General features: G+C 40.1%; 2 protein-coding genes across 12 annotated transcripts in view; one reads left to right on the forward strand and one right to left on the reverse strand.

The window, feature by feature from the left end:
* Nucleotides 1-158: 158 nt before the first annotated feature.
* PPIL3 (peptidylprolyl isomerase like 3) lies at nt 159-12,539 on the reverse strand. Of its 5 annotated transcripts, none has more exons than XM_049887801.1 (7): nt 12,481-12,539; nt 11,348-11,414; nt 8,577-8,651; nt 7,308-7,401; nt 6,970-7,037; nt 3,251-3,369; nt 162-928 (listed from the first exon to the last, which is right to left on the reverse strand). In XM_049887801.1, exons 2-7 carry the CDS (start codon nt 11,348-11,350, stop codon nt 802-804), a joined length of 486 nt encoding a protein of 161 aa, XP_049743758.1. In that variant the 5' UTR covers nt 11,351-11,414; nt 12,481-12,539; the 3' UTR covers nt 162-801. The 5 variants fall into 5 exon arrangements, with proteins under 5 accessions (XP_049743755.1, XP_049743753.1, XP_049743758.1 ...); XM_049887799.1 differs by lacking the exon at nt 12,481-12,539 and adding an exon at nt 12,315-12,394; XM_049887800.1 differs by lacking the exon at nt 12,481-12,539 and adding an exon at nt 12,102-12,376.
* Nucleotides 12,540-12,544: 5 nt separating this feature from the next.
* NIF3L1 (NGG1 interacting factor 3 like 1) overlaps nt 12,545-22,784 on the forward strand; it is a 54,051-nt gene continuing 43,811 nt past the window's right edge. For 4 of the 7 annotated variants that reach the window (XR_007517920.1, XR_007517922.1, XR_007517921.1 and 1 more), the window contains exons 1-3: nt 12,545-12,747; nt 16,189-16,649; nt 17,526-17,688. Coding sequence is in view for 4 of the 7 variants with exons in the window: in XM_049887792.1 (XP_049743749.1) it covers nt 12,719-12,747; nt 16,189-16,649; nt 17,526-17,688 (653 nt within the window). In the remaining 3 variants the exon portion in view is untranslated. Of the gene's footprint in view, nt 12,748-14,442; nt 15,196-15,969; nt 16,062-16,188; nt 16,650-17,525; nt 17,689-22,784 lie in introns of those variants that run through there. The other 3 variants (XM_049887795.1, XM_049887793.1, XM_049887794.1) reach the window with 3 other exon arrangements.

Here is a 22,784-nt window from a genome sequence, read left to right on the forward strand (position 1 = left end):
TTGGATATTCTACAGAACTCTATTTTGCAATATTTCAAAAGATACACTGTAGAACATGTTCCATGGGCAAATCATTTGGGAAATGCCGAGTGTTAACTCTACTGTAGGGCTTCTTAGAGCCTTTACTATACATCTAAAGACCAGAGAGGAGCCCTGGTGGTACAGTGGTTAAAGCACTCAGCTGCTAACCAAAAGGTCAACAGTTTGAACCCACCAGCCACTGTGCAGGAGAAGGATCTGGTGGTCTGCTTCCTTAAAGATTTACAGCCTTGGAACTCCATGGGGCACTTCTGCTCTGTCCTGTAGGGTCAATATGAGTCAGAATCGACTTGATGGCAGTGGGTTTTGGGAAAGACCAGAGAAAATAGCATGTGGATTAGCTAGCCTTTCTAGACCATCTGTTTATCTTGTTCCTCCTCTAACTGCACAGGATGAATAACCAATGTAAAACGGTACGTTCAGAATATGGACTAGATATGGTAGGAATATGTGATTAGGGTGCTCAAAAATGCCTAGATTTAATGAAGAAAATCAGTATTTAAAAATAGATGTTTATAACAAAAATTAAAACAGGTTTTTTTAATATTAAAATTAAATACATTGGATAACAGTTGTAGTAAAGAGCATGCTCCTAAGAGGGTAAAAGCTGTTTCTCTCCCCTTGGAATCACTACCTCATAGAAGCTCTTCGCTATAAACAAGCAGAAGGATGGTGCAATCTCTGACATAACTAGAACTGGGTAAACCACAAGAGGTGTGTTCCCTGAACAGCTTGCCAAGTATTTGCCCAGGTCTATTATAGCTACTGAGCAAATGGGTTGGCATGAATAGTTATGTCCTTAATGTGTACATCATTCAGAGGTCGATATGTCTTCTCATTTACTGGTAACTTCTCCAATTCATCTAGGGTCTCCAGACCATCTATTACCCTGAAAGAGAAACAGTATGTGAAAATTTCCTCAGATTGAAACACAATATTGAAATATCTACAGTAATTAAAGTCTACTTAAGAGAAAAGGATCATGTCTTACAGTTCTTTTAATTTCCTAGTTGAGTGTACAAGATATTTATTGATTTGATTTTCCACCATAGATATGAGTCAAAATTCAGAAATAAAAACTCACTTTTATACCTTTAGTCAACAACAGCAGTGGGTAAGGATATTCCTATCAAAGTAACTAAACACTATATTCTGCCCCATTCACACAGACACACAGAATAGCTACAAATGGGACCAATTTAACTTTCTTTGCTACAGGAAATATCCAGAGAAAGAACATAGGGAAGACACTATTATTGTGAGTTATTGCACCACAATGAAGGTCCTGAAGTGGAGGGCTACTTTACACTTTATTGTTAAGGTACAGCGTTTCTACTTTTTGCTTCTGAAAAACAAGCAGTAATAATAAAAATAGAAGATTGTCAGTTAACTCAGCCTCTGACAAGCCCTCTTTACGTTTCTATCAGGAAAAAATTATTGAGAGCTGTCCTTCAAATACGTGTTCTGGAAAGTTGAGTCTAAAACATTTGCTAAGAAAACGTGGCTTTTTAGATTATGCCTCTCAATGCAAATAAATTCCTAAGAATTATAGTACCTACTTAAAAAATAACAGATTTACACCTCGTTTTGCCTTTCCACTAAAATGGTATTTTAAAACAGGATAGAGGAAATAATGGATATCAGCAATAATAAACCAAGACCCAGTGCCGTCAAGTCGATTCCGACTCATAGCAAGACTATAGGACAGAGTAGAACTGCCCCATAGAGTTTCCAAGGAGCGCCTGGTGGATTTGAACTGCCAACGCTTTGGTTCACCGCCGTAGCACTTAACCACTACGCCATCAGGGTTTCCAATCAGCAATAAAAAACACAATAATTAAAACTTTTATTTTACCCCTAAATACAGGACAATTAAGATCTTTAAATTTTAAGTTTTAAAGCCTTTTCTACCTTCTAGGCCAGTAAGAGAAAGAGAAGCTCATTAAGAGAAACATAGATCTCAAGCAAAAAGGACAGGCAGAATTGAGGCAGGGTCAGTCTAGTCAAGTATCTAGGACATGGGACCTTTGAGAACCTGAGAGGCTCTATGGACCATCTCCCCAGAAAAATGTGTGTGCATATACATACAACACTGCATCCAGTTTCAAGGAGTTAATGGATCTGAAGTTAAGAATACTTGTTCTAAACTCTTTATTTCTGTCACAAATCTAGTGTAAGCCCAGCTAATTATTGATCAATAATTCTGAATGGTGGGTTAAGGGAGAAAAAAGGAAGGAAATCTGGATTATCTGAACACACAAAGATTAATAGATACTGTAATATTTCATTAATTTCACTGATTACTAGTAAATGTATAAACACGACACGTGTATATGGGATGAAAAAGAAAAGTTATAGAGACTTCTCTTTTTTATTTATTAATTTTTTTATAGAGCCTATTTTTTCATCAACCTAACTTTGCAGTCCAAACTGTTAAACGAAACAAATTCTCAACAGTGGCTTAGTGTATTGAGCAAGGTAAATATTAGTGAATGAACAGATGATTTCCCCTGATTTATGAAAGGAATTCCCTGGCAATGGATACTCTGGTAGAGACCACTGAATGTCTCCTTAAGAGCCGTTCTCTGCTTCTTACTCACAGAAACCTGAATTTTATTGAGGGTGGCAATATGTCCAGCTGAAAAGGTATTTCCTAGCCTCCATTGTAGATAGGAGGTAGCCACATGATTAAGCTCTGAGTCTTCCAGGAAAGCTGACTCAGCTGGCAAGCACATTTTGTCCTTCTTCCTGACTAGAACATAGATGGTTTGATTGGAGCTGTGATGCCCACATTATGACCATGAGGTGAGCTTGAGGATGGAAACTAAAGATGGTTGAGAAGACAGATGTGCCTGGGACATTGATGACATAATGGAACCACCATAGCAGTCCTGGATCTTGATTAAGCTACTGTTTTTCAGATCTGTAAACTGCAACCAAGTACTATTCTTACTGAAAATAGATACATTACTGTTAATTTGCAAAACAATGCTGAAAAAAATATTGGCCCCATTTTTACAAATAAGGAAACATAGTCTCAGAGAAGTTACAGCTTGCCAAAGATCACAGAGCTGTTATGTGATGAATTTAAACTCCAGGCACACTCAGCTCTCACACTGCTCTTTGCCATATTAGTTATGCCATTATCACAATCACTCATAAGCATTCCTTGCATTGAAATTCCAAAGAAAACCACAACCAAGATACTCACTTTCCAAATACTGTGTACTTCATGTCCAAATGTGGCTGCTTGCCATAAGTGATGAAGAATTGAGATCCATTGGTGTTTGGGCCATTATTAGCCATGGATACAACACCTCTAACATTGTGCTGAAAAACACCAAAGAATTAATTTAACCCTGTTTATATATAAATATTTCAAATACAGAACTGAAGCAAGACATATACTCTTAACCTTCCAAATATTTAAGGGACCACGAAAATATCTGACCAGCTTCTCTGTATTAGGGTCTATCAGTTTCTGTATTACCTGAATCCCTAAAAACTTGTATGTAAATTGTTTTATATCAAATCATATTCCCCAATTTCATTTTCACTTTGGAGAAGTATAGCCACACTTTTAGCAAATATATAATAGAAATAATTCTTAGATTTATATTAAGCAGTAGTATGCTGACCTAAAATCCCCATGGTCTCTTCTTTATCTGTAAAACAAGGGAGGTTGTACAAGTCCAGGGGTCTCTTCATAACTGAAATGCTCAAAAGGGTCAGACAAGATAATAAACTGGTAACTGGGCAGAGGTAAATAGGGAGTGGTGGAATATGCCAAAAGGAATAGTGCATCTCTTGCCTAATGGGATTTAAAAACATTTTTTTAACCAATGCATCGTGGGGCTTTCACTTATAGGCAGTCAGTTCATAACCCCAGGACTGGATTATCTAATAAGAGTCTCATCTAGCTCTAATATTCATGATACTATTTGTTATACAAGGGACTGTGTACAAGAGTTAGAAGAGCTTTACTGATAAAGCTTGAAGGCATAACCAAGAAACATAGTATAAGGAGGTGCTCAAATATAAAATATACTACAGGTAGCTCCACTGATTACTCTTCAGCTATTCAGGAGGTTACACTAATTAGACAAGCCATAAAGATGCAGCTACATCAAAATATCAATGCTTTGTTGTCTCCCTAAAAAGTGGTTAACAATCAAATATTTGATACATACACAAGAACATATCATTTGTAATAACAAAAGCCCATTAACTTACTTCCCAACTTTAAAAATTAAAATGTACCAATACTGTTACATGTCTATATGCTTTTCTTCATTCCTCTCCAAGAGTTAACCACTACTCTATTTATATATGCCTAAACTACACATGGAGCCCTGGCAGCTCAGTGGTTAAGAGCTCAGGTTGCTAACCAAAAGGCTGGCAGTTTGAATCCACTAGCCATTCCTTGGAAAGCCTATAGGGTAGTTCTACTCTGTCCTACAGGGCTGCTGAGTTGGCATTGACTCCATGGCAATGGGTTTGGGTTTGAAACAACATATTGTTACCTTTTGCTTGTTCTAAGCTCTATAAAATGGTATCATACTCTTTGTAGTCTTCTGGGACTTGATTTTTATACTTAACATTATGTTTCTAATATTCATACATGTAGCTGTAGTTCACTGATTCTTTTACTTCATTGATTTTTACCTGCTATATACTGTTTCATTATCAAGTGGTTGTTAGGTGCTGTTTAGTTGGTTCTGACTCATAGCGACCCCATGTACAACAGAAGGAAACACTACTCAGTCCTGCATCATCCTCACAATTGTTGCTATGCTTGAACCCATTGTTTCTGCCACTGTGTCAATCCATCTCAAGGGTCTTCCTCTTTTTCGCTGACCCTCTACTTTACGAAGCATGATGTCCTCCTCCAGGGACTGGTCCCTTCTGATAACATGTCCAAAGTACACAAGACGAGAAGCATTCTGGCTGTACTCCTTCCAAGTCAGATTTGTTCATTTTTTTGGCAGTCCATGGTATATTCAGTATTCTTCACCAACACTGTAATTCAATTTTTCTTTGATCTTCCTTATTCATTGTCCAGCTTTCACATGCATATGAGATTGAAAATACCATGGCTTGGGTCAGGCACACTTTAGTCCTCCAAGTGACATCTTTGCTTTTTAACACTTTAAAAAGGTCTTTTGCAGATTGGCCCGATGCATTCTGTCATTTGATTCCTTGACTGCTGCTTCCCTGGGCATTGATTGTGGAACCAAGTAAAACAAAATCCTTGACAACTTCAATCTTTTCTCCATTTATCATGATGTTGCTTATTGGTCCAGTTGTGAGAATTTTTGTTTTCTCATTATTGAACAGACTACAGTTTATCCATTCTGTCATAGACATTTAGGTTGTTTCTAGATTTTTGCTACTACAAATAGTACTCTAGGAATGCTCTTGTACACATCTCCTGGTACATAAGTATAAGAGTCTCTAAGGTACACATTTAGGAATGGAATTGCTGGTCACAAAGTATGTGAATATTCAACATACATATTTACATTGGCACTGTTAAAGCAATGGTTCTTACCTGTAGCTCCACTGGGAACCTTAAAATAGAGTCAAGCTCCTAATTAGTCCTACTGATTGTTTATCTCTGTTTTTAGGGGTCAGGGGTAGGGTAAGATAAGACCTTGATTTTCTGTATTTTTAAAACTTCCAGAAGACTGTGTCATAGCCAAGGTCGAAAACCAGTGGTATATGATTATAGATCAGTGTGATGGAAAACCAAAAAAAAAAAAAAAACAAAACCAAACCCAGAGCCGTCAAGTCGATTCTGACCCATAGCGACCCTACAGGACAGAGTAGAACTGCCCCATAGAGTTTCCAAAGAGCACCTGGCGGATTTGAACTGCCGACCTTTAGGTTAGCAGCTGTAGCACTTAACGACTATGCCACCGGGGTTTCCTAGTGTGATGGAAGCAGTCATGAATTCATGCCTAAAAAAATGGTTTAGCTTCTAATTCAGAAAAAGTATGACTTGTAAAAAAGTATATCACCTCCCAACCCAAGCTCCTGTAACAAAAGTAGTATTTTCTTATGATAGAAAAGCAAAATGAGGGTAAGATAAATTACTCCTAGTCCCAACATCAAGAGATAAATACTGAAATGATCTTTTTTTCCCAGAATTTTTGCTGGATATATTTTAATGTAACTGAAATATAATATTATAAATTATATATTCTGATTGAGAATTGATTTTTTTTCTAATTATAAAGTTATCATTACACGAAGATAGAAAGTTTGAAAGACCACATAACTGTTAACTGAAGTTATGTCTGGGGAGTGGAACTGACTTATTTTTATAGGCATGCACTAGTTTTTTTTAATTTTAGGGGAAAAAAAGGTTCTTTAGAAAGTTTGAAAAATATGGAGAAAATATAGCAAAAGAAAGAAAAATCCCTAATTTTACCCAGATGAAGACTGATTTATAGATACTTCTCTTTAACCTACCTGAGATCAACTGTAGGCATTAAGTTTAGACATCTAACGGAAGATGATAAAATCGGGGCTTAGTGATGGGCGGTATCGGCAGGAGGTTTGATACTCTGTCCTCCCCACTCTCAAAAAAGGCCAGTGACTCGTGGCCTTTACATTACTAACTAAACATTTCAGGTTGGACCTAAAATGAGTCCATTTAATATCAAGCTCCAGTATATCTAACTGGCTATGACTGCCATTTATATTTCTCTCTGATATCATTTACCAAGTGTGCAAAAATTACACATAAAAAAAAACCCAAAAACATACATGTATATATATAATATATATACATACATACGTACATACATGCACATACGTATATTTCCTTGGTAAAGATGCTAATGTTCATTACAACAGCATATGTATCAAAATTCCCAGGCATAGCTAAGACATTAGAAAACAGACCGTGAAGCACTGGGGATATACCTTAAGATATTCACTGTATTCATCCTCAAACTTCTTGCCCCAGATACTGTTACCTCCTCTTCCACTACCTATAAGACAAGCAAACCAAAAGTATCTAATGAAGGTTGAAAATGGTTCTTGGGATAGGGGTGGGGGTTTAAGAGACCCTTATTCATATTTTCTAAAACTTAAGAGCTAGTTTGGGTAGGTGCCAATAGCTTCTGCGTAAAAATTTCTTGCTACGGTACGGTAAGGTAGCCTGCTTATAAAAACTCCATGTGCTTTATTTTTTCCATTCTTCTTCTACCCTCTTCTTTATACATCCAATTCCCTTAATATTAACTAATGAAATAACTTACCTGTTGGATCTCCTGTTTGAACCATGAAACCCTTGATATTTCTATGAAAAATACAGCCATGGTAGTAATTACTGGCACAAAGAGCCAAGAAGTTCTGGAGAGTAAAAATGGTTGAGAAATGATGCAGCAGAACAGCAGAAATACATTTAAGAAAAAGAACCAGTCATATTTACTGAAAACAGCAGAATATTAAACTTTGACTTTTAGACATTACTTTGGATAATGTCACTTCCCTTCTTAAAACACTTCAGTGGCTTCCTTCTGCTCTTGGAATTAAACACAAAATCCTCAACAGGGCCAAGCAGGCCCTGCATGACCTGGCCTGCTTCTACATTCATATGATAGTTCACCCTTCCCTGTTGTTTACTACGTTAACCCCATCAGCTGGCAGGCTTTCCCACCTCAAGTCCTTTGTTCCTGCTGTTTCTACACATGGAATGTTCTTTTTACATCTCCTTCCATGGAGATCCCTTCATTACCTGTAAGACTCAGTTTCAGTATCACTTTTCTGGCTAGGCCTGCCTCCACCTTCCTCACTTAAATCATCTCCCCCATTATTCTCTACCTCAACACTTTATTTCCTTTAAGGCATTGCCGCATTCTAAAATTACTTAATTTCCCCCCCTGCAGTCTTCCTTGCTAGAATATAAGCTCCATGAAGGCAAGGGAGTCTCTTGTTCATCACTGTATCACCAGACCCTGGCAAGACAGCCTTACATAAGTAACTACTGGATGAATGAGTACATACCAGTGACTCTTCTTCCTTCCACCTTTGTCATTTAAACAGGTGAAACAATGAACAGTTCTCTTATCTGATATCCTAACAATTCTCTACCTTTCCTGAGGAAAATGAGTCAAAAAAAAAGATATCAACCACTCTACAGTTTCCATACTGAGTCGATTCCATAGGGTTTTCAAGGCTGTGACCTTTCGGAAGCGGATCGCTAGGCCTTGTCTTCCGATGCATCTCTGAGGTGGGTTCCAACCACCAATCTTTTGGCTAGTAGTCAAGCGCTTAACTACTTGCATTACACAGGGACTCCTACTCTATGCTTAGAGGAAAACTATCTACCATTTCTTTGATCTACCTTTGATATGGTAAAAGGTAAGGAAATTAGGCCAGAAATTATAATGGCTGGTTCTTCCTGACCACAGTTTCACAAAAAAGTTTTTTTCTATTGTTACTGTCTTAGGGTTAGGTGATTCAATTTCAAAATGGCTATCCTGGTACATTAAACTAATTTTTCATATACAAATAATGGTACTCACCTCACAGGTTTTGGGTGTCCTCTCACAAAAAACTTCTATTTTAATATCACCTACATCTGTATGCAATGTCACAGACTAAAAGGGAGAGAGAATTTGAGAACAAGTAAGATTTCTTCACGTGACTTTATGCACTGTATTGTTTCCCTTACTGGACATCCAGTATGACAGTCTGAGTAAAAGGAGACGGAAAGAAATACTGCATCAGAGATGACGTTCACATAACAGCTCTAGAGATGAGTTATACTTCTTCCCTAAAATTTATTCTAACAGCAGGAAAAAATACCATAAGATAGATATAAATGATAAGATAGATGTAAATGTTAAAGTAAAAAGGTATTTATGCTAAAAATTGGAAACAAATATTGAGATAGAAATTAGTTTACATTTGAATTTTTTATCAGTAAAAACAAGTGTTATGTTACTATTATTGATTTAAATGGTAAATCACCAAAACATAGTTTCCACCATATCCCTTATGTAATTTTATCCTGAGAAACAGGGTTAAAAATCAGTTTTTCTTTCTTTTAATTAATTTTTTATTGTGCTTTAAGTCAAAGTTTACAAATCAGGTCTCTCATACAAAAATTTATATACACCTTGCCATACACTCCTAATTGCTCTCCCTCCAATGAGACAGCACAGTTCTTCCCTCCACTCTCTCCTCGTGTCCATTCTGGTAGCTTCTGGCCCCCTCTGCCCTCTCATCTCCCCTCCAGACAGGAGATGCCAACATAGTCTCATGTGTCTATTTGATCCAAAAAGCTCGTTCTTCACCAGTATCATCTTCCATCCCCTATTCCAGTCCAATCCCTGTCTTAAGAGTTGGCTCTGGGAATGGTTCCTGTCCTGGGCCAACAGAAGGTCTGGGGACCATGGCCTCCGGGGTCCCTCCAGTCCCAGGCTGACCATTGAGTCTGGTCTTTTTACAAGAATTTGGGGTCTGCATCCCACTGCTCTCCTGCTCCCTCAGGGTTTCTCTATTGAGTTCCCTGTCAGGGCAGTCACCGGTTGTGGCTGGGCACCATCTAGTTCTTCTGGTCTCAGGCTGATGTAGTCTCTGGTTTATGTGGTCCTTTCTGTTCCTTAGGCTCATAATTACCTTTTGTCTTTGGTGTTCTTCATTCTTCCTTGCTCTAGGTGGGTTGAGACCAACTGATGCCTCCTAGATGGCCGCTTGCCAGCGTTTAAGACCCCAGGCACCACTCTCCAAAGTGGGATGCAGAATGTTTTCTTAATAGGTTTTATTATGCCGATTGACTTAGATGTTCCCTAAAACCACGGTCCTCAAACCCCCGCCCCGGCCACGCCAGCTCTCAAAGAATTCAGTTTATTCAGGAAACGCCTTTGCTTTTGGTTTAGTCCAGTTGTGTTGACCTCTCCTGTATTATGTATTATCTTTTCCTTCACCCATAATAAAACGTATATGTATTTTTTTTTTTTTATTATCTATCAATTTCTTTCTTGACTAAAGAAACAAGTATAAAAAGCATCAAAGAATTATCTTAGGTGAGGGGAAGGACAACACACAATACAAGGGAAGTCAGCACCAGTAGACGAAACCAAAAGCTAAGAAGTTTCCTGAACACAACGAAACACTTCGAGGGACAGAGTAGCAGGGACAGGGGTCTGGGGACCATGGTTTCAGGGGACACCTAGGTCAACTGGCATGACAAAGTTTAGTAAGAAAATGTTCTGCCTCCCACTTTGGTAAGTGGTGTCTTAAAAGCTAGCAAGTGGCCATCTAAGATGCATCAATTGGTCCCAACTCACCTGGAGCAAAGGAGAATGAAGAGCACTAAAGACACAGGAAAATGTTACCCCAAGAGACAAAAGGGTCCATCAATCTGAGACCAGAAGAACTAGATGGTGCCCAGCTACCACCAGTGACCACCCTGAGAGGGAACACAACAAAGAGTCCCTTACAGAGCAGTAGAAAAGTGTGATGCAGAACTCAAATTCTAATAAAAAGACCAGATTTAATGGTCTGAGACTAGAGGAACCCCAGAACACATGGCCCGCAGACTCTCTGTTAACCCAGAACTAAAACCATTGCTGGAGCCAACTCTTCAGACAAAGATTAGATTGGATTACAAAACGTAACACTCATGAAGAGTGTGCTTCCTAGTTCAAGCAGATACACGAGACTAAATGGGCACCTCCTGGCAGGCGGCAGGTTGAGAAGGCATAAGGGGATAGGAGCTGGTTGAATGGACACAGGAAACACAGGGTGGAAAGGGAGAGTGTGCTTTCACATTATAGGAATCGCAACTCATTCCAGAGAGGGGAGAAAACTATTTTGAGGCTTTCTTTTTTCTTCTCCTTACAATAATATCTAGCAGTCAGGAGGTATGGCCAGGTAGAAGGTAGAGGATAGGTGGGGGTGGGGCAGGGCACTATTCTCATTGCTTATCTTCTACTTCAAGTTAGAACCCACTGCCTTCAAGTCCATTCTGTTTAGCAGTGAAGCACTTTGACCACTGTGCTACCAGGGCTTATCATACATGGTTATACTGTTCTGCTCCTCCAACTCCCCCTTTCCATCTCTAATAATCTTTTTTCCATAAAAGGTAAATTCTGTGCATTTTAAGTGAAAACATTAAAGAATTAAAAAATAATTTTGCTGTTTTGTTTTTGTTTGGCATCATTCTACACTGTATGCCTCTACATCCTACTTTTTCTCCAACTTGGTGCTGAAATTTTCATGCAGTTTTATTTCCCTTGACTGGATTTCTAGAACTTACACGCATTCAAAAATATTCTACAAAACTTACCATTCTTCTTAATGGTTTCAGGAAGCACTGTTACTTAATGTATCACAGTGCTTCTGAGAAAGTGAGTCTGTTTGTAAAAAACAAGAGCAAAAAAGAATTGTTTTTTTCCTCTTAATTCACGCTTGCTTATTGTATATTAATAAGAAAAAGCCTCAAAGAGCATTCCCCACGTAATACAAATCTGGTTATAGACGTAGTGAGGAGGTCCTGAATATACTTCCTCTCCCTCACTCTTCTTCCAGAGCCTCCTTGTAAGTCTTCCAACAAGTCAGGCACACTCCCCCTCCTGAGGGTGTCAGCACTGGATGTTCCCTTTCCCTGGATCCCTCACACTTAGACATTAGTACTGCTGATTCCCTCACCGCCAAGTCTGCTCAATGTCAGGTCTCATTGACCTGTAAATCCTATTTAAAATTGTTTTAACCCTCCTACCTGCCCTATTTCCTTTTCCCATCACACTTATCACTAACATACTATACACTTTCCTTATTTAAAGTGTCTCTTTCCAACACCACCTCAACCCCAAATGTTCACTCAGAAGTATCCCAAGAACTAAAACACCCGTTGTCGAATCGATTCCGGCTCACAGTGACCTATAGGACAGAATAGAACTGCCCTGTAAGGTCTACCAAGGAGCGCCTGGTGGATTCGAACTGCCGACCCTTCCGGTTAGCAGCCGAGCTCTTAACCACGGTGCCACCAGGGATCCAAGAACAAGAACTAAGATAGTGTCTATCATATAGTTAGCGCTCACCAAGCACTTGAATAAGCGAATGAAAGGATTAAAACCGTCCATTCTTAATTCGGAGCTCTGGTGGAACTGTGGTTAACAGGTTGCTAAACAAAAGGTCTGCAGTTCGGATCCACCAGCCCCTCCTTGGAAACCCTGTGGGGCAGTTCCAATCTGTCCTATAAGGTCGCTATGAGTCGGAACCGACGCGACGGCAACGGGTTTTTTATACTTCACCATTTCAGTTAAGCAAAGCCGTTGCATAAAACAGAAGATGGAGCCGGTGATGTTCGCACGACTCCGGTCGCCGGAAGTTATAGTTTTTTGGCCACCGGAAGTTGGACGCGGGGCCCCTAACAGAGGACGCTCTTTCTTACAAGTTCCTTCGGTCCTCCGTTCTTACCTGGCTCAAACCAAATCGACTAGAAAAAGGGAACCATGGGACACGCTTGACAGTGAAAGGAAAAAAAAAAAAGAAGCTCTTAATAATTACACTAAAACAAGAAGCGTAACTCGGAGCTATCCTGGGCCACCTGTATAAGTGCCTTGGTCTCAGCTGTAAAACTTGACGGACCACTTCCGTTCAACTCCTGTCCTCGGCCCAGTCTTACAACACGGGGAGCTACTGCGCAGAGCCGGAAATGGCGTTTGAGAGGCATTTCCAGGACGGGTGAGTAATGTACTATCTAGAAACCTGCGTGGATTTTCGATATCTTAGAGGTAGAGCCTAGTTAGGAGTTGATTCCGACTCATAGTGACCCTATAGGACAGAGCGGAGCCGCCCTATACGGTTTCCGAAGCTGTAATCTTTAGGGAGCAGATTGCCTCGTCTTTATCCCGCAGAGCCGCTGGTGGGTTCTAATAGCCCACTTTTCGGTTAGCAGCTGAGCTCAGAACCATTGCGGCCACCGGGGCTCCAAGTTAGGGTAGACTTCGGTTGTTGTTGGAGTGTAGGGAAAGGAGCGGAAGAGGAGGCCTTGCAGAGAACTGGCCTGTCGCAGGGGTGCATGGGACGGGGGTCCTGACTCCTGGGGTTACTGGCTGTGCCACCTGGCGCTCTTCAGTGCCCAGGAAAAGGTGCTGCGGTGGAACTGACATGAAGGGTAGATGAGAACCTAAGAGGGAATAGTTTGCAGGTTGGGAAAAAAAAAAACCTTAATGTTAGTAAACAGTAGCAGTCACAGTGTTTACTCTGGGCCGGTCATTGTTCACGGCACAATACCTTTTGAATTTTCGTGACAATCATATCAGCTGGGCACTATTATTTACATTTCTTTTTTTCAGACGGGAAAACTGTAAAGGTAATTTGCCCGTGGTTGACATCTGTGCCTTTGGGGTTCAGTCTGGCTTCAGAGTCAGTGCTCTTAACCACCATGCTGTGCTGCCTCTCATTGTCGTTAACTGCGGCTTGAAGCCAAGTAGCCTCGCAGTATCCTAATCTATGCAATGGGAATGTTCTACCATGTTTCCACGGTCTCTTTCAAATATAACAGTAAATAACTCAAAATCAGCGTGGTGGCCTACTGGGACTTCACTTTACCTCTTGCTAGACTTAGAAGAATCTAGCGAGTGGATGTGGTAACAGAATCATTAGATCTTCCAAGTCCCCAGGCTCGCGTTGTTTTTCCAGGCCTTGCACATAAGTATCCATATCCTAATGAAATACTTTCTGCTGTAAAAATGTTGGAAAAAAGTTTTTTTCTTGAAATCATTGGGTTCTGAATGTTTCATTACATTTACAATTGGCTGTGCTTTCTTGTTAAGGAGCCCTGGCGGAGCAGTGGTTAAGTGCTTGGCTGCAGCCTAAAGATGGGTGATTCAGACCCACCAGCTGGGTCTGCAAGAGGAAGATGTGGCAGCCTACTTCCCTAAAGATTGTTGTAGTTAGGTGCCATTGAGTCATTCTGGCTCATAGTGACCCTATAGGACAGAGTAGAACTGCCCCATAGGGTTACCTGTAGGGCAGAGTAGACCTGGGTTTCCAAGGAGCAGCTGGTGGATTTGAACTGCCAGCCTTTTAGTTAGCAGCCATAGTAGCAGAGATCTTAACCACTGTACCACCAGGGCGTCTCCCTAGAGATTACAGCCTTGGAAACCTTATGGGGCAGTTCTACCATTTTCCTATAAAGTTGGTATAAGTCAGAATTCACTAGAGGGCAGTGTGTTTTTTAATATCAATCGTGCATACCAGAAGATGTTTTTCTTCCAAAACCAAAAATTTTTATAGATATTAAATTTAAGAACAGAGTTGACAGTGTTATTTTTGTGGTTATTTGGTTAATCATTTACTGATTTTAATTTGTCACCTTTCATATTTTAGAGCCAGCAAATTTTTCCCAGCTCCACAATTTCCTTTTTTAGTCCTCTACCTTTCCTTTTTTTGCCAACCTTTCCAATTTTTGTTGGCTGTAGATGTCTAGAAGGCTTACAGGCTGTGTAGGCAACGTACCTACACCGTTAGCTCTCCCACCTCTTGAGTGTGGCTTTTGTGCTGTAGGTGTTAATGGTTCAGGAGCAGAAGCTCCTGCCTTTTCCTGGCCATGACCCTGCCCATTCAGAAGAGTGACCCACTAATGCATCCCATGATACTGGCTGCTGATAAAGCAATTGATTTTTTAAAAAATATTATTATTATTTTGGTAAAGCACTTTTGCCAGTATGTACCACCCTAACTCCAAATTGGAAACCCTGGTGGCGTAGCAGTTAAGAGTTACAGCTGCTAAACAAAAGGTCGGCAGTTGGAATCCACCAGGCTTTCCTTGGAAATCCTATGGGACAGTTCTCCTCTGCCCTGTAGGGTCACTATGAGTCAGAATCGACTCGATGGCAACTGGTTTGGTTTTGGTTTTGGTTTAACTCCAAATTAAGGAGCCTGGCGGTACAGTAGTTAAGCACGCTTGGCTGCTAACTGAAAGATTTCAGTTCAGACCTACCAGCCGCTATGATGGAGAATGATGTGGCAGTCTACTTCTGTAAAGATTTCAGCTTTGGAAACACTACGGGGCAGTTTTACTTTGTCCTATAGCGTCGCTATGAGTCGGAATTGACTCCATGACAGTAGGTTTGTTTTTTTGGTTTTAACTCCAAATTCTGCAAGGAAGGAGGAGACTGCCATTCTGTGAGTAAACATTAGTGCCTACCTATGCTGGTGATACTGGGATTTAGAAAACATAGTTCTTTAATTTTTTTTTTTTTTTGCTTTCAGTGAAAGTTTACCATTCAGCTTCTCCCACAAAAACTTATACACTCATCGTCATATGATCCTAGTTGCTCTTTCTACAATGTAACAGCACATTCCTTCTCTTGTCCTTGTATTTCCCGTGTCCATTCAACCAGCTCCTGTCCACCTCTGCCTTCTCATCTCACCTCTGGACAGGAGCTGCCCACATGGTCTCATGTGTCTACTTGAGCTAAGAAGCACACTCCTCACCATTATCATTTTATGTCTTACAGTGCAGTCTAATCTTTGTCTGAAGAGTTGGCTTCGGGAATGGTTTTAGTTTTGGGCTAACAGAGAGTCTGGGGGCCATGACCTCTCAGGTCCCTACAGTCTCGTCAGACCATTAAGTCTGATCTTTTAGAAAACATAGTTCTTACTCTCAAGTAACTTTAGCATAGTGGGGAGACAACAGGAATATAACATGATGAGAATACAGAAGAGGAGCACTAAAAAAAGATTTGTCAGGAAAAGCTTTATGTAGGAAGTTCAAGTGGGCTTGGAAGGAAGGAAAATATTTAGGGAAATGGAAAAGGGAGGAGAGTGCTGGAGGGCAGGGGTAAGGAGAACAAGGGCGTGTGTGTGTGGTGGCGGGGGGCAGGGGTGAACATTTGTGTATTATGTACCAGGCTTGTGGTAGGTGACTTACATATGTTAATGCATTTGGTTCTCAAGTGGCCTGTGAGACAGATTGTAGTATCTCCATTTTGCAGATGAGAAAACAAGCTCAGAGAAGTTAAATGACGTGCCCAAGATACCATGTGCTGGTAAGTAGCAGAGCCAGTATTTGAACCCAGGTCTGTTGACTGCAGCTCTTTTGTCCGTGTACTTTCGGCCTAAAGGCCTGGGCCTAATGCATACATATGTGCCACTTTCTGTTTTTTGTCACATCAGATACTCAGCTTTTCCTGATTTCTGTATGTTGTCATCTGGCATACGTCTGGTCACCAGGAAGGTGCAGCTCATCCATTCCCTGAACTGCACTTCTTCCCGTTCCTTCATGGATTTGAAAACTCTCATTTCCTCCTTGGATGACTTTGCATCCCTCTCATTTGCTGAGAGTTGGGACAATGTTGGATTACTGGTAGAGCCAAGCCCACCACATACTGTAAACACACTCTTCCTGACCAATGACTTGACTGAGGAAGTGATGGAGGAGGCACTGCAAAAGAAGGCGGATCTCATTCTCTCCTACCACCCACCTATTTTCCGGCCCCTGAAGCATATAACCTGGAAAACCTGGAAGGAGCGCCTGGTGATCCGGGCTCTGGAGAATAGAGTCGGTATCTATTCTCCTCACACAGCCTATGATGCTGCTCCCCAGGGAGTCAACAGCTGGTTGGCTAAAGGACTTGGTGAGAAGCCTCTTGTTTTTTCGTATTTCATCTGTACAAATCATTTGAAAATTTAGAATGTCTTTCTAGTGAACTTTTAACTGCTTTATTGAAAAATTAAAATGTAGTTACATAATGTATTTTAAGAGAATGTGACTAAAAAGTAATGTTGCTGAACTCTGGCAGTTGCATTTGAAAAATAAAACATTTTTATCTTTAATGAATAAGGAGGGCATTGGAAGTCATGATTGCTGGACCGAGCTTCCTGGATTCCCCATTTGGGTGGCATAGTGCCTCAAACATAGACACACAAAAAATGCCTGTTAAATTGTATCGAAAGCTCAGGCCGCTCCAAAATGCATTTCATGGGTCAGTCACATAGATGATTAGGCTTTAATTGAATGCTTGCTTATGCCCAGCACAATGAGGGAATTCAGCATTTGTGTTCTAGCTTTATTTTAATTAATCTTTTTTATTTACTCATTTTTAGTTGAAGTTTTCATGATGATATGATCTGGATTAATGTGGCCAAGCAGATTATAAGCATTCAGAGCCTGAATCATGATTTACATAAGTAGATTTACCAAGCAGTAGACAATTCTCTATGTCATTTTAAACTCCATGAGTCAGTCTTTCTTGTCCAAGTATTTTTGGTATTTAAGAGCCTTCTGGAAAATACTTTGAAAATAAATATGATTTTTTATATCTATACTAAATCCCTAGATTATGGAGACTGTTGGTGGATTTATATGTGTATATATATTACATTAACAAATGAAAATCTTTAAAAAAAACTAGTTATAAATTTTGCCCATAATAGTTTATCTTACTTTTTTATCTTAAAAAATTAAAAAAGACAGCAACAACAACTCAATTTCCCCACATTTTTTCTTTTAGGAGCTTGTACCTCCCGCCCCATACATCCTTCCAAAGCTCCCAACTACCCCACAGAGGGAACACATCGAGTGGAATTCGGTGTTAACCACACCGAAGACCTGGATAAAGTCATGTCTGCAGTGAAAGGAATTACAGATGTTTCTGTCACTTCTGTTTTTGCTAGGTATAATCTATTTTTCTCTTTGTAAAGATCTTCTTTACAAAGTATCTTCTCATTTACATGTGGGTCCTAAGGGAGGAGAAGTATGGAATCTTCAAAACAACGAAAATAACAAGTAATATTTATTGAGTACTTGCTACATGGGAGGGACTATACTATGTATTTACATACAGTGTTTCTTATCCTCTCTGCAAGGTTGAGAGATAGTTTTTTTTCCTTTATAGATTGCAAATAGAGCCTAGTGATGTACTGATAACGTAAGACTTTATCAGGTCCCAGCAGGAAGAACAGGGCATCAGAATTGGAGGAAGACTCATTAACAACCTGTGATACGCAGATGACACAGCCCTGCTTGCTGAGAGTGAAGAGGACTTGAAGCACTTACTGATGAAGATCGAAGACCACAGCCTTCAGTATGGTTTACACCTCAATATTAAGAAAACAAAAATCCTCAAAGCTGGACCAATAAGCAACATCATGATAAATGGAGAAAAGAGTAAAATTGTCAAGGAGTTCATTTTACTTGGATCTACAATCAACACCCATGGCATCAGCAGTCAAGAAATCAGAAGACCCATTGCACTGAATAAATCTGCTGCAGAAGACCTCTTTAAAGTGTTAAAAAGCAGAGGTGTCACATTGAAGACTAAGGTGTGCCTGATCCAAGCCATGGTATTTTCAGTCACCTTGTATGCATGCAAAAGTTGGACAATGAATAAGGAAGACCAAAGAAGAATTGACACCTTTGAAATATGGCACTGGTGAAAAATATTGAATATGGCATGGTCTGCCAAAAGAATGAACAAATCTGTCTTGGAAGAAGTACAGCCAGAATTCTCCTTAGAAGCAAGGATGGGAGACTGTGTCTCACATACTTTGGACCTGTTATCAGGAGGGACCAGTCACTGGAGGAGGACATCATGCTTGGTAAAGAAGAGGGTCAGAGAAAAAGAGAAAGACCCTCAATGAGATGGATTGACACAGTGGCTGCAGCAGTGGGCTCAAGCATAACAAGGATTGTGAGGATGGCACAGGACCAGGCAGTGTTTCCTTCTGTTGTACGTAGGGTTGCTATGAGTTGGAACCGACTTGATGGCACCTAACAGCAAGAACAACAGCAAATCAGTGATTCTCAGGTACTTTAAAGGTCAATTGTTTAGTTATTTAGGGCAGAGATACCAAAATCTCTTCATAAGAGATTTTCTTTTAGGCTAATTTACCTAATACTTATTGAAGCATCATAAAAGCCAAGCTATACAAAGCTAGGACTTAATTGTTTTAAAAACAAAGGTAAATATAATGACTTCTTAATATAATTGAAACATATGTCAAGTTATACCAAAAAGTTCTCTCTTTGATAAGTGATTTTTTTAAGTGTCGATTCCTTATAGTAAAATTACTGCAAACGCCCTGGAATAATTTGGGGGAATTTAAGAATCTCAAGAAAAATTGTTTATGGGACTTTGGATAGATTTTAGTTCTGAGGTTTTTAACATACTGAAGTACTGTGTGAAATTTAAAAAAAAAATTAACAAATACTGTATGAAAAATTCATCATAAAAAATTCAAACAATACAAAAGTCCTCCTTGCCCCTTCTATACAATCTCAGTATCCTCATCTCAAGTTGTCTTCTGTTTTGTTTTCAGAGAAGTTGGTATTTTTCCATACACATATAGGGACATGAGGAAATGTGTAGTTTTGTTTTGTGCATTGCTTTCTTAATTAAATGGTATGCTATATTTGCCTTTTTTATTCAGCAGTGTGTCTTAAGAGACCACTCGGTGTAAGTATACTGATGTCATTTTTTTTTAACTGCTGTGCAGTGTTTCTTACTATGGGCATGCTGGAGATTCTTTACACATTCCTCTTCCTACAGGAGGACTTTTTTTTTAATTTGTAAACATTTAGTTTGTTTCCAGTTTTTCCGCATTACAGAGGACTGCCCAAGTCTTACCATTAGGTTGGAGTCCAGGCATTGTTTTTTTTTTTTTTTTCTCTCAAAGTTCCACAGATAATTCTAGTGCTGAAAACTACTCTTCCAAGTTATCTTTATGATGTCACTTAATTCTGGAATTCTGGTATTTTATATACAGTTTATGGTTAAATATAAAATATTCTTGATGCCATCTTTTTTGAGAGGGTCATTGCTTCTCAGAGGACCCCCACGTCATTGTTAATGGGGTATGTCCTGGATTGAATTGTATCACCCCAAAATATGTGTCAACTTAGTTAGGCTATGATCTCCAGTATTGTGTGGTTGTCCTGTATTTTGTGATTTTCCTGTGTGTGATAAATCATAATTTCTGCGTGTGGTTAAAGAGGATTAGGGTGGGATGTAACACCCTTGCTCAGGTCACATCCCTGATCAAATGTAAAGGGGGTTTCCCGGGATGTGGCCTGCACCACTTTTAATCTTACAAGAGATAAAAGGAAAGGGAAGCAAGCAGAGAGTGGGGTACCTCATACCACCAAGAAAGAAGCACCGGGAGCAGAGTGCATCCTTTGGACCTGGGGTTCTTGTGTGGAGAAGCTCCTAGTCCAGGGGAAGACTGATGACAAAGACTTTCCTCCAGAGCCAACACAGAGAGAAAGCCTTCCCCTGGAACTGATGACCTGAATTTGGATTTCTAGCCTACTACACTGAGAGAGAATGAAGTTCTCTTTGTTAAAGCCACCCACTCGTGGTGTTTCTTTTACAGCAGCACTAGATGACTAAGACAGGGTGCTTATTAGAAATGCATATTTTGGGCGTCATTTTAGTTCTATGTAATTAGAATGGAGTTTGCCTGAGAATCTTCATTTTAAAAAGCTGCCCAGGAGATTTTTGTATTCAATAATGTTTGAGAATTAACTTCTCTAGGGCTTTAAAGAAGTTTGGTTTGCCCTATCACTAATTGGTAGCAGTTCTGTTTCACTACATCTGTGGAAGGAAGCATCTGTGATTTTAAGAAACTACCAAGGTTTCTGATACACAGGACGAAGAACACTTCTAGAACAGTGGTTCTAAAATGAGGCCTCTGGATCAGCTACATTAGCATCTCATGGGAACTTGTTAGAATCTTCTTGAGCCTCACACAAACCTACTGAATCAGAAACTCTGGGGGTTGGGTCCAGCAACCTGTGTTTCAGTAAGTCCTCCAGGTGATTCTGATGTACCCTAAAGTTCGAGAACCAGTATTCTAGAAAATAGATGGGTTTGTGACTGAATGAGTTTTGCTAACTCCCTTGTTGTTGTTGTTGTTGTTAGGTGCTGTCGAGTCAGTTCCGACTCATAGCGACCCTATGCACAACAGAACGAAACACTGCCTGGTCCTGCGCCATCCCTACAATCGTTGTTATGCTTGAGCTCATTGTTGCAGCCACTGTGTCAATCCACCTTGTTGAGGGTCTTCCTCTTTTCTGCTGACCCTGTACTCTGCCAAGCATGATGTCCTTCTCCAGGAATTGGTCCCTCCTGACAACATGTCCAAAGTATGTAAGACACACTTTCGCCATCCTTGCCTCTAAGGAGCATTCTGGCCGCACTTCTTCCAAGACAGATTTGTTCGTTCTTTTGGCAATCCATGGTATGTTCAATATTCTTCGAAACACCACAAGTCAAAGGCGTCGCCTCTTCTTCAGTCTTGCTTATTCGTTGTCCAGCTTTCATAACGCGATTGAAAATACCATGGCTTGGGTCAGGCGCACCTTAGTCTTCAGGGTGACATCTTTGCTCTTCAACACTTTGAAGAGGTCCTTTGCAGCAGATTTGCCCAATGCAGTACAACTTTTGATTTCTTGACTGCATCTTCCATGGCTGTTGATTGTGGATCCAAGTAAAACGAAATCCTTGACAACTTCAATCTTTTCTCCATTTATCATGATGTTGCTCATTGGTCCAGTTGTGAGGATTTTTGTTTTATGTTGAGGTGTAATCCATACTGAAGGCTGTGGTCTTTGATCTTCATTAGTAAGTGCTTCAAGTCCTCTTCACTTTCAGCAAGCAAGGTTGTGTCATCTGCATAACACAGGTTGTTAATGAGTCTTCCTCTAGTCCTGATGCCCCCGTTCTCCTTCATATAGTCCAGCTTCTCATATTATTTGTTCAGCATACAGATTAAATAGGTCTGGTGAAAGAATACAATGCTGGCGCACACCTTTTTTGACTTTAAACCAATCAATATCCCCTTGTTCTGTCCGAACAACTGCCTCTTGATCTATGTACAGGTTCCTCATGAGCACAATTAAGTGTTCTGGAATTCCCATTCTTCGCAGTGTTATCCATAGTTGTTATGATCCACACAGTCGAATGCCTTTGCATAGTCAATAAAACACAGGTAAACATCCTTCTGGTATTCTCTGCTTTCAGCCAGGATCCATCTGACATGAGCAATGATATCCCTGGTTCCACATTCTTCTGAAACCAGCCTGAATTTCTGGCAGTTCCCTGTCGATATACTGCTGCAGCCGTTTTTGAATGATCTTCAGCAAAATTTTGCTTGCATGTGATATTAATGATATTGTTCTATAATTTCCACATTCGGTTGGATCACTGTTGGGAATAGGCATAAATATGGATCTCTTCCAGTCAGTTGGCCAGGAAGCTGTCTTCCATATTTCTTGGCATAGACGAGTGAACACCTCCAGCATTGCATCTGTTTGTTGAAACATCTCAACTGATACTCCATCAATTCTTGGAGCCTTGTTTTTCTCCAATGCCTTCAGAGCAGCTTGGACTTCTTCCTTCAGTACCAGCGGTTCCTGATCATATGCCACCTCTTGAAATGGTTGAATATCGACTAATTCTTTTTGGTATAATGACTCTGTGTATTCCTTCCATCTTATTTTGATGCTTCCTGTGTCATTTAATGTTTTCCCCATGGAATCCTTCACTGTTGCAACTCGAGGCTTGAATTTTTTCTTCAATTCTTTCAGCTTGAGAAACTCCAAGCGTGTTCTTCCCTTTTGGGTTTCCATTTCCAGCTCTTTGCACATGTCATTGTAATACTTTACTTTGTCTTCTCGAGAGGCCCTTTGAAATCTTCTGTTCAGTTCTTTTACTTCATCAGTTCTTCCTTTTGCTCTAGGTGCTCGACGCTCAAGAGCAAGTTTCAGAGTC

This window comes from Elephas maximus, chromosome 6, assembly GCF_024166365.1.
Source record: "Elephas maximus indicus isolate mEleMax1 chromosome 6, mEleMax1 primary haplotype, whole genome shotgun sequence".
Taxonomy (NCBI): domain Eukaryota; kingdom Metazoa; phylum Chordata; class Mammalia; order Proboscidea; family Elephantidae; genus Elephas; species Elephas maximus.

Excerpts from the sequence above, each read along its gene's own strand:
- PPIL3 (XM_049887796.1), bottom strand. The coding sequence starts at position 12,143 with ATGGACGGTTTTAATCCTTTCATTCGCTTATTCAAGTGCTTG. Across the intron at positions 7,038-7,307 it reads TCAAACAGGAGATCCAACAG|GTAGTGGAAGAGGAGGTAAC; the intron begins GTAAGTTATTTC and ends CTTGTCTTATAG. Across the intron at positions 929-3,250 it reads AAGTACACAGTATTTGGAAA|GGTAATAGATGGTCTGGAGA; the intron begins GTGAGTATCTTG and ends TTTCTCTTTCAG.